This window comes from Molothrus aeneus, chromosome 1 (genome assembly GCF_037042795.1).
Source record: "Molothrus aeneus isolate 106 chromosome 1, BPBGC_Maene_1.0, whole genome shotgun sequence".
Taxonomy (NCBI): Eukaryota; Metazoa; Chordata; class Aves; order Passeriformes; family Icteridae; genus Molothrus; species Molothrus aeneus.
In genome coordinates, this window is record NC_089646.1 from 79,182,180 (window position 1) to 79,199,251 (window position 17,072).

A 17,072-nucleotide genomic window follows, 5' to 3' on the forward strand; every position below is an offset into this window, starting at 1 on the left:
TGTCCCAATACATCCTAGGATTAACAAATGCAGACCAGAAGGCCTGTAAGAAACTTGAGACTAAGCAGAAAACAACAGAAGAAGTCTGGTCTCTGATGTGCTAGGAGTCCCATGGTGCAGAGAAGAGACAGGTGTCTAACAACTCTTAAAGCTCTGCATTTGCAGTCTACCTTAATATCTTGTTATTTAGAACAGGACTGAGTCCAAACTTTTCTTATACTTTGGGCGCTCTTTTTGAGCCTAACTTGGGTTTTCATGTTTTACAATGGTTCTCAAAACTCTCGTCAAAGAAGGTTAAAAGGATGTTAACCACTGAAGGAAAAACTGAAGTCAAGTCTAGATTAAAGAACCTTTGCTCATGTCACACCATTAAGTCTTCTGATAGGTTTGCACTACAGACTAAAAAAGGAAGAAAGCATTCTTGACAATATAAACTATACCTTTTCCTTCTCCTTTCTGCCCTTCCATGTCCTCCCAACCTCAATTACATCAGGTAAAAACAATCCTTGCTAAGATAAATTAAGCCAATGCAAATGTGCTTTTCTTTGCCATAAATATAGTATCACACCTCTAATTAACATTATAATATCCACAAAAATTAAATCCAAGTCCAGCCCTAAAACTGAACTAAAGGGCAGGAAATAAGAGCTCTCTCCCAGGGTATCAAGGTAAATTACCAGACAAGCCCAGGACAGATTACATGACTCAGTGAAGCTTTCACATATTTGGGGGGAGCTCCCTCTTAATTTATTATGATCTATTTATGCAAGGAATTAAATCCACGCTGTTCCTTGACTTTGACTATGTAACTCTCAGCCCTTCCTTAACTCTCAGCTTTTTAGTTGCAGGGAGAGATAGAGAACTCTTTCCTGGTTTCCCTGGGAATGCCTGCAGAGACAAACACGAGCTTATCCCATTCAGTGGGGAGCAGGCTGCTCCAAGCCCCAGAGCACTGTCTCAGGCCAGGCTGACCCTGAACACACTCTGAGCAGTGCCTGGGTGTTCTGCCTTCCATGGCTGCAGCTCACATGTGTTCAGGGGGCAAGGCCAGAGAGCCTCAAGGCACTCCTCAAACAACAACTACTTCACCAGTCCAGAGCACCACACCCAGCTGCAGATGGCTGAAACAGAAGTTTCCCATTTTAATGAAAACTTTATCTCACATGTGAAGCATTGTTTATGAATTCCAGGAGTATCTTCCGCATTACACAGGCCCAGGCACATCTGACTTCTCTTTCTGTAAAGGGGATGGTGAGCTGCCTGTATTTAGAAAAGATCACAGCCTGGATGCTGCTTCAAAAGGGGCTGCAATTCTCAAACCTACAATTCTCAAACCTAGCAGCAGGCACATGCCTTGTTGCTCAAATTTCAATTCCAAGTAGAGCTGGAGTATAATATATACTGCTCTTTGGATAGAAATCACATCAACTAGGTGTTCACTACTACCTACTGTCTCTCTCAGCTCTCTGCTCACTTCTAAACAATGCTCAAAGGGAAAAAAGCAGTCATGCAAAAATTTTGAAAATACTTGTCCCAAGGGGCAGCCTCCAGTTGAAAGTTAGGCAAAGAGAGCAAGAGTTCTTCCTTAATGATGCTTATGCCAATTTCCTAAATTGAAGGAAAGGAAAGGAGCCTTCAGGGTGACAAACTTCCTCAGGATCTCTTCACTAGCACATTCTCCTCAGATCCCAGGGGAGAAGGAGCCCTGTAAGAACTTCAAGACGAACTGTAGTCCCATCCTTCTGTGCAAGTCTTCAATAGGCATTCTTCTCCAAAATTATGAAAAATTCTCCATAATGGAATTTACCACCTTCCCCAACTACAAAATCCATAATTTTTCCCATCTTTCTGTTAAATAATGTTTTCTCAATATTATTCACAAAGAACAACACCATATTTTTAGAAAGCATATGAAGTGACACATCAAAGAAAACCCAAAGATTAAATTTCAGACGCTAGTGCAGAAATGACTACTACTGACAATAAACACAGAAATAGAAGTAAGTGGAGATAGGGACTGCACTTCAAACAACCTGGAGTTTACTGTGGTCTGGAAAGGGAAGAGCGACACATGGATGGCTGGAGACCAGCAGAGGTGTACAAATCATTAAAGGTATAGAAAATAAGATAGATGACTCATTAAGTACAGCGGACACTATCACATTTAAGCATCAGACAATACACTTAAAATGAAAAAGCAAAGTACTTTTCATCTAAGGAGCAATTAAATTGCATAACTCATTGCCACAGGGTCTGGAATACATTCCAAGATCGTAAAGGGGTTGAAAAAGTAGCCTAATTAAGGAAAGAAAAATCCATCAGTGACTGGTTCAGATGCATCCCTCAGTTCCAACATCAAACAGGCTCAGATAACTGGGAGGGTAAAGGTAACTTTTTAAGCATACAGTCCCTTTTCTTTATGCATCTGGCGATAGCCACAAGCGAGTGTAAGACACGGACCTTTAATTTGATGTATTGCAACCATTTCATCAGTAAAGTTCACAACCAGTCCAAATTCATAACCCATTTTTATAACCTTAAAGGAGATGGGAACAGGTGTTGGTAGGGAAATGAACGGTGTATTCAGACAAGGTCTGCAATAAGCTTTCTTGTGCATCTCTTGCACCAAGAAGACTTACCTGTGGAAAACCCACTAACTGATTATTGCCATACAGCTTTTGTGGTTTTTGAGCATAGACTACTGTCAAAAAGGGGACACAGATCACATTTGAAACACAAAAAGCTGATTTAGATTTTCAGACAAAAATGCGCAGAGAAGTACAACTACAATATTGACCTGTATCCAGTGCTTGTAAGCTGAAAATTCATGCCAATAAGTGACTCAATTATGTCAAAATTTGGACACTTGACACTTTCACTGAATGGTCTTATGGACACAAAGATGAATATGGAGAGAGAGTCAAAAAAGAAAGAAAAAGATGGGTAAGTAGAAATTGAACAGGACAGGCTTCACATGAAAAGAAAAACACGATTTTACAATAGTGGGTACAAGTCAAAGTATGTATGTGTGATTACAAAAATAATTTGTAATCAGAATTTAAGGAGGATTATTAGCTGAGTTTTGACTACCTAGGTTTTGTAGTGGTAATAAAAAGTGTTAAATAAAGAGAAACAAACCTTCATTTCACATTAATTTAGAAGTGAATAGTTTGTGAGACTACAGCCCATTGACTGGAACGTCTATTTTATTTGACACACAGCTTATTTTAACATCTCTTTGAATGCTGTTGAGGAAATGGCACCTCATTCACATTAAAAAAAGAATGTGGGAAAAAGCAGAAAGGAAGAAAAAAGAAAAAAATAATTTTCACTCCCCTCAAAATCAGGAGTTAGCCTTTGACCAGAAACATGTCAACATAACTGCTGGCTCCCTGGACTTGCCAGAACATTGCCATGCCAGTGACACTTCATTTAACATTACTTTCAACTTCTGGCTGGAACTGACTGAAAACCCCTAATAATGCTCAGAGTGCTATTAAAAACAAACAAAACCAAAATCACAACAGAAAGAGCAACAACAACAACAATAAAAGCCCAAAATCAAAAACACAACAAAGACCTGGACCAACCAGAAATGTAGGCAGAAAATAAGTCAGCCAAAAGTTACTGATGCTTTAACAAGGACTGCAGAGTGCTGTTTTATACTTGAACATAATCTTCCTTGTAACAGCAACAACAGGAATGCCTTTTGGGCTGCTTATATTCATTTTTACAGCAAGTAAGAGGAACAACTCAGAGGGTGTGCCTCTCTTGGCAGTAACTCACTACACATTCAAGAGTTAGAGATGAAAAAAATACTTATTAGATAATTTTGTCCATCCTTCTGTCAGTGGAAGATAGTCCCCTGTAGTATATTTAAGTTCTTTGACTAATCTAAGTTTTCAGGACCTCCAAAAATAGAACTTACACCCATTCCCTGAAGAGATAATTTCAAACTCCAGTAACATTCAGTTTTAGGAAGTTTTTAGTAAACATTTGCTTTAAAATTTTCTGCTTTAAAGTCTAATGTAAATTAACAAGATACTTTTTTTAACATCCAAGTAACATTACTATGCACTTCACCCACTTTCAGCTATTCAAACATTTTCTTCTTCTTTGCCCAAATAATGCAGTATTAAGTATGAGATCATTCAGGCTTTCTTAAGTATCTTACAGAAATAGACTCCTGCTTGTCTGACCCAGAAGAATAAGTATTTCCACATGGAAAATATTACTTTTTACTAAAAATTAAGTAACAGACATGCATATAGAAAATCCAGCATGTATGTATACAAAAGTAACAAAACCTATTCTTTTTGAAAATCTTACAGGAAATCAATACTGAGGAAATTTTCTGATGCTATTTCAAGTCCTCGGCCACTGGAGCGCTCTAAGACTGTATTTACAATAAAATTTTATCAAGAGTTTAATCTTCTACTAGACAGGCAAACTGCAAACAACACTTGTGATGCATTCCCCATAGCAGGTGCCACTGCCAAGCTCCTGCATATAATGCCACAATTACCTAATAATGTTGTCTTCTGTTTGACTGAAGCACCCCTATATCAACCTCCCCCTTTGGAGATTTTTCTTCATTAATCTTAGAAATAATGTTTTCTCTTACCAATCATTAAGAGTGGACAGACAGTGCATGTTCCTAATGGGGAGGATTCTAGCCTTCAGCTCCCAACACAGGGTTGTTCTTCACCTCACATCCCCCCTTTTAGAGGCTAACAGCTACACCAGCTCCTTGTTAACTTCCCTGCATTTCTTTGTATCTCTATTTGTTTTGATTTTTTTCACAGAAAAATGTGTTCTGAAGTTGTATTAGCAGTTAAGGCTAAACTAAGGGTTATTCAGAAAAGGAGGACATTTACAAACTCAATCGTATTTAAAGAAAAAAAATCTCAAGCCAGGTTGGCCAGTTTGCTGGCTCACCTGGTTTCTTAAGAGTCCCCCTTCCTCTCCATGAGACTGCACTGAGAATGTGGGAGCTCCCCAAGCTTAAGGTCAGAAAGCAGGACTTTCAATTCATCTCCATCCTCTCTTAAAGGCTGCATGAAAGTTAAAATCCTAGAATCACATGGAACTAAGCTACTTTTAAAAGGAGAATTTTCATTCTTCTTTATATCAATATTGGAAAGAATGCTTTTGAAAAAAAAAAATAATAGTGATGATGCCAAAGCAGTTCTATTTTACTTTAAGGCTCACACCCTCTAGGACTATGGAAGTTTGTCTTTTTCATCTCAAAGCTGGAGCATAAAGGAGAAATGCAATAAAAACTTGCAACAAAAACAAAACAGTCTCTTCCTGGAATGGAATGTTTTGTAGTGGGGCTCCCTCTGCACAGCCCTTAAGTGCAAAAGCAGGAATTTTTCATTTATTTCCATGACAAGTGTACATGTGATTGCTTCATGTGATTGCTTTTACCTGCGCAACCTCCTCGAAGTCTTCATGGCGTTTCTGCAAAGCTCTGGCCCGATGCAGGGATTTCCCCACTCCAGTGTGTTTGCTAAGAAAAGCTTCTCCATGGTTTTCAATCCAATCCAACACCTGTGGTACAGAAGAGAGACACACAGAAACCCTGAGTGGCTGTATTGAATGTTACAACAAAAAGACAATTATTCAAGTAATTGAGAAGCTGCAAAGGCACTGCTTAAAAAGAACTGAACTGCTGGATTAAAACACAATGTTGCCACTGAAGGACATTAATTACATCTAATTTAACTTTTCTCAAGGCAGTAATTAGCTCAAACTAGCAAAATAGTATGATTCAAGATTATATCTGTATTTTGAAGCCTACCAAGGACATCCCCATTTCTCCACATTTATCAGTTTGACACTAATCTGATCCAAGTGGCAAGACCCCTTGTGAGGGTCTCTCTAATCTGTTTACACCTTCAGCTGACATTTTTCTGCAAGGTAACACTAATGAAGCTTGCATATTGCTGGTGAATCACACAGTGAAGTTCTACTTTAGATGAGAAATCACTTAACCTTCTACATATAATTAAGCCAAGAAGTAAGATTCAGTAGTAACTAACTTCAATTAACACAAGAAAAATTAGCTGAAATCATTATGAGATAAATGTCTGTATTCAGAGCATATGAAGAAATATGCTCCAGTTCTTAAGAAGCATCTATCACCTCAAAACATCAGACATAATTGTTTATTGTAAATTTTATAGCTGAAAAAGTGGCGAACAAAATACATTTTAAGGACCTTGATGCTTCTACCACAATGACTGGCCTGACAGCTTTATAAATAGTAAAAACTGTACATGTAATTAGCTCCTGTCAGTTAACACAAAAGATTCCTGCACACATACCAAAGTTCTGATGAGTGAATGAAAAAAACATCTAACCTCTCTTCAAACTACTACTTCCTAGCCATAACTTAATCCATTAGTTCAGTATGCATATAATATTTAGTTTTTTGGAAGACACTCAAAAGGCTTAAGAATGACATTCAGAATTAAAAACAACACATAAGCACATAAGCAATTTTCTGAAGTCAGCTAAACATATCTACACAGCACCTATGCAGTGGTGCAGAATACCTTACACCTAACATTCACCTTCAGCGTTCTTTTTTCTTTAAAACATGAGTATTTTAGTTGGTTTTGAAAGTAACTTGCAAAAGCCTGTACTGTGCCTCTTACCTACTAGTGTCCTTTACTCTGATTCCTAAAGTTGGGTGACGTTTTTCCTCAGTTTTCTTTTACTAAAAGTATAACTGAGTATAACTAAAGAAAGACTTTCTTCTTCTTCCACACAGATTTGAGAGCCATTCCTGCAACACCACTCCTGATCACATTCAAGACACATGTAATCCCACACACCATTCCCATGAAAAACATCCATGCTTTCTTTAGAAAGAGAATGAAAACATGGTTTTCTCATTTATCTTGACCATGCAAGTATTTTTCCATTTGCAAGCTCTCTCCTACTGAACATCTTCAAAACAACAAACAATTTCCTAATACCCCAAAATACAGCCACTTCAAATCACCAACACTTCATTAAATCTCCATACTTAACTTCTGCAATACTTGTTTTCTCAGTCAGTATTGGCAAAAGAATATTATTGTGTTTTAGGTCAATGCAAGTTTTCATTTTCTACTTTCAAGGTAAAATATTGATCAGACAAAGGAGAGTGAGGAGATAAACATAGCTTCAGTTATTATTACCAGTACTTTTGATTAGTTTCAGGAGACTACTTTTCCCATTATAAAAAGAGCTGAAAAGAGGTATGTTTGGATGAAATAATTAGACTGGACTCTGGAGACTACTAACAGCTACAAGCTAACAAATGAAATCAACAGTAAAATCAGCCCCAGAAAGCATGGGATGAAATGCAGAAAGCAGCCCAGGGAGAATGATTTTTGCTCCGAATAATGCTGAATAACTTCTCAAGGGAAGAAATTGTCATAGAAATCCAGTACACAGATCATGACATAAACCACTCAACTAGAAAAAAAATACTGTCTCTAAGTGAAATCAGTATGAACATACATTTCATTAGTGTTCAATCTTCACACCTTGATTCTTAAAAAAACTGAGGAAGTACTCTTGGGAATTTTACAGCATGTAGAGGCAGAGTAAAGTTAGGCTCTTCTCATCAGTAAGTGCTTTACATACCCCTTCAATCAAAGGACAATACCATTAGTTGGCACTGATATTAGCCTTTTAGCAACTTACTTCTCCCAGGAAGGGGAAGAAAATGTGTAAGAGTTACAGAAATCATCACACTGAGAGACTAAGGACTCTTCTACCAATACTGAAAGCAAATTGAATTCAGTCTGGTACTTAAGTAATCCATAAAAGTCTAAGAGGCTCAACACTTTTCAGTCAAAGGGTGAATAGTATCATCCTCCACTGCAGCAAGTTGCTTTAATGATGCAATTAAGTTCTACTGCAGTCTCAGCAAAACCATCCTTATGCCCAGGATCTAGAAAAATGCTTACTTTTCTAACTCCCAAAAGAATATATGACAGAAGAAACTACTATGGAAAGACAGCTTCATTTAAAAAAAATCATTGCTCATGGCTGTAAAATATGTGGTATATGCTGCTTGTAGAAGTAAACCTGATCTTTTGCAGATTCATTGTGCTCATTTGCACCAGTCTTTCCCACAATATTGTCCATTCCTCACCCCCCACCCCTTTACCTACTTTGCATACATTCACTTTTCTGATCTCCACTTACTTGCAGCTGACATAGCATTCAGAAAGGGAAGATGGAAATATCTGCATTTCTGATCTTCGGACAGTTAAAATGTGGAAATACTCTCTCAAAAAAAGTCCCATTTTACACTGGAACCGCCTTCAAAAGCCACATGGGAATCATACAGTGAAATCATGTTGATGCTAGCAAGTAGCAAGCAGTCATGGCCCGCCCTTCATTACTCAAGGCTGAAATCAGTGACTGTAACCTGTCTTGAGGCAGACAGATGAAGCAGGAAGCACACATTTATCCAGAAGGGACAGAGAAGACACTCACTATGATCAAATAAATGTATTTTTGGGGAAAAAAAACCCAAGCCAAACCAAATCAAAACACCCCCCCCAAACAATAGCAACAAAATTAACTAATCCCCGTACCACCCCCACCCCCAACCCCCCAAAAAAAACCAAAAAACAAAACCAAAACCCTCAAAACACGTCCTGCCAGCATGTTTTACTAATTTCTGGCTTGCAAGCTATCAGGAGAGTTTTTCAGGCACCAAAACTCTGATCATACAAATGTCAGCAGTATCATCTACCACAAGCATTATCTTTATGCACAATTTTGACATTTCATGGCCTAGAAAGCAGAACATGTTGCTGTTTTCCAAGTCTGCTTTATTGCTACATATCAGAATCAGTAAGCTCCGTTCCTTAGGTGAAAGGCTGACTATTATTTACTTGTAAGCTTATTAACTCTTAAACATAAAATCATACTTCTACTAGCATGTAGAAGGGCTACACAGACAACTGAGTGGCAGTGGCCAGACTTTTTTTAAAAAATTAAAATAAAACCCCATTTTTCAGATGCTAATATACAAACTAACTGGGAACTAGATCTCCTAGCATGTTTCTGCTGCCTAAAGTCAAACTCAGAATTCCATTCAGTTTAAGACTGTCATACATTTTTACATTTCAAATTTCAGATTTTCTGTAATTCACTTCTTATCTACTATTTTCATTATTTCATGCACTACTTTCCTTACTACTTGCTTCAAAAGATCAGCAGATGATTCTTGGTGTACTCAAGATACCACCACAATGTTTCTGTTGATTTGGAAAGCTCCACTAGAAGCAGCTTCCCAGTATACAAGAACATGCAAGACAGAAGAAAAAACCCAATGAGCTTTCTAAGGTGGAAGTAACATAAAGTGAAGTACCAGCTCAACATGGCCAATTCCCTCCTCCAAGTCCACTCTGTCACTCACTTAACACTTCCATCAACTGAGTTATTTCATTAATCCAGCAGAGGGAGGAGGAGGAAATCACAGACTCATGCTAAAGGACAGTTACAGATTCACTTACAATACTCTTGGTTGCTTGCCATTATGTGCAAACTAACTATAAACAGTGGAAGAGGGCCACACTTAGCTTATTCTGAAATGGAAAAAAAAAACCCACCACATTTAACTTTACTGACAATAGTTAGTATGTTAGTTAGTTAAATACAATAGTTAGTAATAGTTAGTTAAATGCAATAGTTATGCTTTCATGTTATCTTCTCAATCAATCTTAAGTGAGTTTTTTTAACATTTGAACAAAGAGAGAATAAGCAAACAAAAATTCAAGTATTTTAGAAAGAAAGTTGCTTTGGAGCTCTACATAAACCATTCCAGAACTGTCTTGGATATAAATTAAAACTAATACCTCAAACCAAAGTAATGTCATGCATTGAATGGTGTTATTGAGTATTCAAATGAAAAACTGACATTGCTCAGATAAATTAGGATGATCTGATAAAGTTGTTTTGCCTTTTTTTTTGGCAAGAAAAAATAATCTTTTTATTTGAGGTCACTTTTTTCCCCCAGATAAATTTTCAAAGCTGAGGGAGTTAAAATCTTTAAAGATATCTGCTGTGGCTATTAAAGTAGTCTGTCTGGTATGGATGTAGAATGGTCATTGTCCTACAGATTGACCTGCACTGAAATCCCAGTATGAAAAGCTGAATTATGAAAGGGAACAGTGACCAAAATTCACACCGTAATTCATAATGCAGTGCCAAAAATACTCCATATCTGTCAAGTTAAGTTAAAGCAACATAAGGAGCTATACTTCCACATGCAACATTTCAGTAATTAACAGCCATTACAGAGATAAACCAAAGGACTAAATCTCTGGCAGTGGTAATTACTGCATACTAAGGGAAGGGCTTAGGAAGACAGCAAGCAAGGGCTGCATCTCTGTACAGATCTAGTTTGAAATTGCATATGGTTGATAAAGATGTGCATTAAGCACAAGGCTGCAGCTTCAAAGTGCCAAGAGGATCTCTTGCTACCTTAATTCAATGTCTGTCTTGCAAAGCATATAAAGAAACCACAGGCATAAACAGGATGAAAGAAATTTCTCCAACCAGTAGGTAAGGCATGAAGTGCTGAATAATAAGTCAATGTGGATCAACGTTCTCGAGTCAACTGGTTCACAATGAGAATTCTGGTGTACTCACAATCCACATCCATTATTTGGATAGCACATTCCTGATACTAGTTATAAAAATATGTTGTTGTCCACTTTGTTTTTTTCAAATCTGCAACTACTTCATCTTAAATGCAGCAGTTCCAAAGGCTGATGAGTCCAATACAGAGAAGGAAAATCCAGCATCTTGCTGAAGAACCTGGTGGTGACTAATGATGGGTTATTTGCCATCTTCAAAGAACAAAGCAGTCTGAGAGCTCACTCCTCCACACCGAGAGCCATGATTTAGGATGGAGCAGAAAATGAAAATTTCCTACAAGCATTTTAGGGCTCCCAAGATATTAAAAGTAAAGAGTAGGAGCAGTACAGTAAGACTCTCTGCAGCATTTAATGAACACCTTCCCCCAGGAATTAAATTGCCTAAAGCCTGGCCTACAGGCCTGAAACTTGAATTATGCACCTGGCAAATTACCTCAGGAGATCCCTTGGCCTAGACTGCCTAAGTAGGTCCTACTTGAACTCAATTCAAACTAGAGGAGGAAGTTCCACCATCCAATCCATACTTGTTGGCACCAGACTCCTGAGAGGACCTACATTTTCCCCTGAAAATCAAACTACTGTGTTAATTTCAGTTTCTGAAGATTCCTTACAAAGCCTTTTCAATTTAGGATGTGATTCATTTGTGGGCTGTGCCTCATCACAGAATCACAGCATATTCTGGGTTGGCCCTTCACTGATGACTCATGCAAGTACCAGCACTGGACCCTCCTTACTAGCCACTACTTGTGCTGTAATCCTCATGGAGAGCCTCAAGGACTTACACAATGGCATAATGAATGGAATCTTCTGTTCTCTGTGCCCTTACTGACCATTCATAACATTCCCTCTGCTTTCTTTTACTTTTTTGTCAGCTAATACTTTCAGGCCTTTCTACATCCTTTGTCACATCTCAGCATTGACAATCTGGATAACAGTCTGTCTTTCAATGTATACTTCTTTTTAGATTAAAAAAAAGTAATAAAGTTTTGAAGATTTTACAAAATTTACTGCTAAGTATTTAAGTTATTTTCTTTAAGTATTTGAAGAGATAGTCACCAGATATCAAAGAAAGTTCAGTTATCAGGATTGCTCAGTCTCCCCACCATCTGCCTAAATTACCTTTTTCAACTACTGTAAATGATGAAAATCAGTTATTTCACTCCCAACTGCTCACATCCAGTATCTTCTTGAAACAGAAAAGTACAAGAAATTTAGCTTAAAGTGCAACTAATTCTGATGAAAAAAGATTAGTTTAACCAGAACTATGGCTATGTATCTAAAAAACTCCATTCACAAGTTGTGATTTGTGGATACTATTACACTGAAATGAAAGACTGTGATCAGCAAATACTGACCATCTTTACTTTTTTATGAAGATGAGCTCTTAAAGGATAAATTACTCATGTCTCTGTTAATTGAAGTTCAAAGCCAACATTTTATGCTTATTAAAAACCCATCAACCAAGGAATTTTATGTTGTTTTACTTTCAAAACTCAAAGGTGTGTCAGAGATACTAATGCCTGTAGGTAACTACTAACTTTTACAGATATTGTCATGATAATAAAAAAATAGCAGGTAATAACAATTAATTCAAGAACAGTGTTATTATCAGAAAGTAATCTCATCTGTAATTTTTATAATTATAATAATTAATTTTTTTTAAATTATAATTTTTGTAATTTTTATAATAACTACTCTCAGGTTTTAAAGAAACACTATTAAGTCAATTAATTATCAGTGAAGATTTAAAACCAAAATTTTACAGAATAACACTATTAATTTTTTGCATGTTACAACAAGAAGCCTTTTTGACACTTCAAGTCCAGAATTTTACCTACAATGTGAATGTCAGCTTCCAGCATAAACTGAGAACAGCTGCCTATATTAAAAATCTTTTTCATCATATATAACTTAAAGTAAATAAATTACTTTAAAATCAGAACAATACGAAGTAGAACTAACTTTCAACTACAATTTTTATCCATAATAGCCAATAGCCAAGTTCTGATAATACACAGAACTTGGTATCATTCAGTCAACCCCATGCAACTATTCACTTGTTGTACAAAAAAACATGGGAATTAGCAGTCAAAACTCACCTGCCAGTGCAATCAGGCTGACAGAATACAAAGGCATTTAGACCAAGTGAAACAAAACCTACCTGTTGAACATCCTGCTGAAAAACACAGAGCTGAAGCCGCTGGTGCAAGCGGACCTTTCGATGCTGCCAGATGTTTTCCAGTTGGCGCTGGTGATGCAACACTTCATGGATGACATCCAGGACATGATGAACTGCTTTGGAGTAGTTGGCAGATGCGGTGAGGGAATCAGAGCTCCCAGGAGTCAAAGGTCTCTGAAGTTTATCAAGGAGTGACTTCCCATCTTGGCTCACCTGACCACCAGAAAGGATGAAGAATTACATGTCTTGCCAAAAGCTTGTTGGGCTACTACTTGGTATCCCAACCCTTCTCCCAGTTCTAAATGTCTTCAAGAACTCAGGGAGCAATGATGAAGACTTGTTATATTGCAGAAATTAATACCTACATGCAGCTGTTATAGGAAAGAAAAAAAATTTATATTCTCCTTCTCTTTAAAATAATTTTAACAAGTATCACTCTTCTAAATAACAGCCTGTCTTTCCATTTCTTCATTACTTTAAGAATGACGTTCCTTCAGTTTTGGGATTTTTTTGTTTGGTTTGAGTTTTTTGTTGTTGTTGTGAGCTTTTTTGAAAAAACTAGTTGAATCTAACTTTGAATAAATATTCTTCATCTCTTTCCCTAGTCAACGAAACACCTAAAATTAAGCATTTGTCCAGAATTAGCCTTCCAAAACAATCTCCCTCTTCATTTGATGTAAAGGTGAACAGGGAGGTTACTTTCTGTAGGTTAGTATTTGACAAATACATTTAAACCAGCAGATATAAAACTTAGTACATGATTCAATCTGACACAATTTACAACTTCTAAATTATTACTGCTACTGGTAAGCCAAGGGAAAACTGCTGTTATGGCAGACTTAATTCTGATTAAATCACTTAAACCCTTTCCATGTAGCACAGAAAGATACTGGTTTCCAAAATGTCTTTAACTACTGATACTGACAGGAAGCATTTGTCATTTCTAACTGTTGTCTTCTCTGATTTATATCACAGCAGAAATATCCAAATTTACCTTGCATGCTAATTAAAAAGCAAAAATCCTCTCTTATCTGATCACTATCAACATCTAGTGTTAAAAACACTTTTCATTGGTGTTTACCCTGTCACTTTTACCATGAAGCTCAGAGAGTTGTTACAATCCACTATCATTGTGCTACCTGCAAAGAACTTTCCTAACAGCTCATCCAGGAGGCAGGAACAAAAATCATCTGAAACCACAAGACACAAGTATAAACAATAGCCTGAATCCATCAAATTCACACCATGTCAGAAACACCAAACTTGCCAAGGCCTTCCCCCAGTGGCTCTTTTCAACAATTTTTATGAAGTTTAGACACATTTTAAATTTGTTATTCAGTAGTCAAACAAATCCAAATGAAAATTCTTTTCTGATCATTAGGTTACAAGGGAGTTTATTTCTCAGTTTCAGTTCAAGCTCTTTCATTTTAGCAATGAGTATCAACACAGAAAATGATGCTCACTTCTGAAATTAGCTCTAGTAAAGTCGGGTCAGCAGAAAAAAATGCATAGTCCATAGCATAGTTACAATGATATCTTTTTTCTTTTTTGTATCCAGAAGAATTATCTAGTAAGTCCTTCAAGTATTTCAAGATAATGGACTTCAATTATTCATTCAGAGTCCATAAAATCTAGGTGAAAAAAAGTAACTGTGACAGCCCCTTGATCCTATTTGTTTATTAGCTTTACAAAACAAATGACTGCACAGATTTTCCTTTGGAGTTAATACACTAAAATTTTCTTCCTTCCTAGTGCATGACTGCCTTAAGATTTCAGTGAGATGTATAACTTTATTTATATAACTTCATTTAAGGCACAACTGTCAGATTTTCAGGCATACCAGTTGTCTCATCTTGTAAGCTAGTAAATTGCTTTACTAGTAATATACAGTAATTACCCTCAGTAAAATCAGACTGTCTAGTCTTAAAAGCATTTACTTTCTTAAAATTACTGTCTTCTACCTTACAACTAAGCCGTGTTGTCAAGACATTGCAATCTAAAGTGAATGACAGTGTTGTGATTCCTAAAGTGTTGCTCTCTCTTCCCCCACTGTTCATTCATCACAAAATAAAAGGAGCTCCATACTGTAATAGAAATGAAGTCATACATCTAGTAATGATAAGCAATAGTGCTGTAATATCCTGACACAGAAAGACGCCTCCATCAATCTTCAAAAACGAATGCACATTTGAAAAATGCAAAATAAAACCTTCTGCCCAGAGGAGGAACACAAGTTGTACATACAAATACAGTTATTCCTTCTGCACCAATTCTGGTTGCTAAAGACAAAACTGGTTTTTTACCAGATGGGGAAAAGTAATGACCAGAAATCAGTAGAAAGGCACTTAGTACTCTTTTTTTTCCTTTGAGCAGTACCAGTGAAGATTTTGTTAAAATATCTAGCTAGCCCAAAGTCAAAAGCTACAGCTTTGAAATCCTAAATAAACTTCCAAGGTACGTCCCAAAGCAATCCTATAATCTACCAGTCTAATTTATTTTCTTTATGCATCAGCAGCAAGCAAACATTATTTAACATGCTAATCCACAGTACTTATTTACACTTAACAGCAGGCTCATCCAGTCACATCCCTGACAAAAAGCAAAGAACCCACACAAAACCAACTCAAACCAAACAGAACCAGCTAGAAAAAATTCAACCTGAGCCCTTTATAATCACTATTCTTGAGAAATCTAGCTTTCCTCCTCCTTGCTGCACTCTCATGAAGCATGCATCCCAGACTGCCTCTCCACATAAATCTGTTACAATCATGTTATTTCTCTGTCTCTCCTAATGATGAAGTCTATAATGAAGACAAGAAACGTTACTACAAAACATGCTTTCAAGAATGAGTTAAAAGAGTTACATGTAGGTAAAACTGCAATATTATCAGGTGTGATAGTATGTCATTAGATCATTGACACAGCAGTGTGGCATAGAGCAAAAATAGGGATATCAATGTGTGTTTTACACAGAAGAACAAGAATTCATGAACTCTGGCCATCTAACTCAAGGTCACAAAGTTTATGCAGGCCCTAAGTTGGCAGGTATTAAAAAAACCCGGTTTTGATACACCACCAATAGGACGGATGATCAGCACTAAACTTACCCTCCCTTACTGCCGAATGAAATATGACCTGATTTAGGATTCAGTTTCCTATAATAAAGTTGGTTCATCAGAAAGTAGTTTTAACTTTAATGTAACGTATAAATCACAACCATTAATTCAAACCCACATGACCTCCTTTTAAAGACAGGTGCAAGCTGTGGCCTAAGCTATCCTGTGTCACCTGATCATTTTTACCATGATTTAACCAAACACAGAATTTCAGTACAAAACTACTGTATTTAATCCAGAAAAACATCAGTCCAATTGAATAGCAAAAACAGTTTTACCCAACAATGAGAACAACCCTGACAAAAGAAGGAAAGACAAGTAAAACAGGAAATGCAGAAAATACCTGTTAGCTAATAATAGTGAATACCAATTTGATTTCCGCTAAGTAACACACAACAAAAAACTCCAAATTTGAAAGAAAACAAAAGGATAGTTGAGTCATCATTTTATAGATCACCTTCAGAATAAATTTATCTTATCTTTTATCTTAAGCTGTAAATACAACTACTAGAAATAGTGACAATAGTGTGTGCTGAGTCCAAGATTAGAGCACCAGCATAGGATATGCTAATCTTACAAATGCTGACTACATAGGCATCCTTAGCTCATTTAAGTGTCTGTGAGGTTGATGAGACTAAATGCATTACCTTCTGGCTTCTCAAGTAACATCCTTTGGTAGTTAAGGTTTTTTGGTGAGGCAATTTCAGAGATGGATTTTCAAAATACACTTAGAGAAATCCATGCCAACAGAATACCTTCCCAAAGAATGCCCAGCTAACTTCCCTTCAAGTAAATGCCTAAACAATAGTATCCCACTGCTATTAAAAGGCAGTAACATGGAAATGCAAATTAAAACATATTTCGTACTTTAGCGCTCCAAGGGTTGCTTGTACCACACATGGTTAAATCTATCCTTTTAATTTCTTTCCGAAGGTCATAGGGAGGACTTTAACACTTCACTTTTGAACAACAATAGCAAAATCCAGTATATAAAATTTAAAAAGAAGTTCACCACTTGAGTTTCCAACTAACTCCTAATGCAACAAGTGCTACTGAATCATGATCCAAACTTAACACGACACAATTTTATCTAAGGAAACA

The 17,072-nt window shown here is 36.8% G+C and overlaps 1 protein-coding gene across 1 annotated transcript in view; it reads right to left on the reverse strand.

Moving 5' to 3' along the window:
• Nucleotides 1-17,072, reverse strand: part of TRIO (trio Rho guanine nucleotide exchange factor) — a 244,294-nt gene that overhangs the window by 132,730 nt on the left and 94,492 nt on the right. The window contains exons 9-10 of the mRNA XM_066559737.1: nucleotides 12,838-13,068; nucleotides 5,431-5,553 (exon numbers count right to left, since the gene is read on the reverse strand). Coding sequence (XP_066415834.1) covers nucleotides 5,431-5,553; nucleotides 12,838-13,068 — 354 coding nt within the window. The remainder of the gene's footprint in view (nucleotides 1-5,430; nucleotides 5,554-12,837; nucleotides 13,069-17,072) is intronic.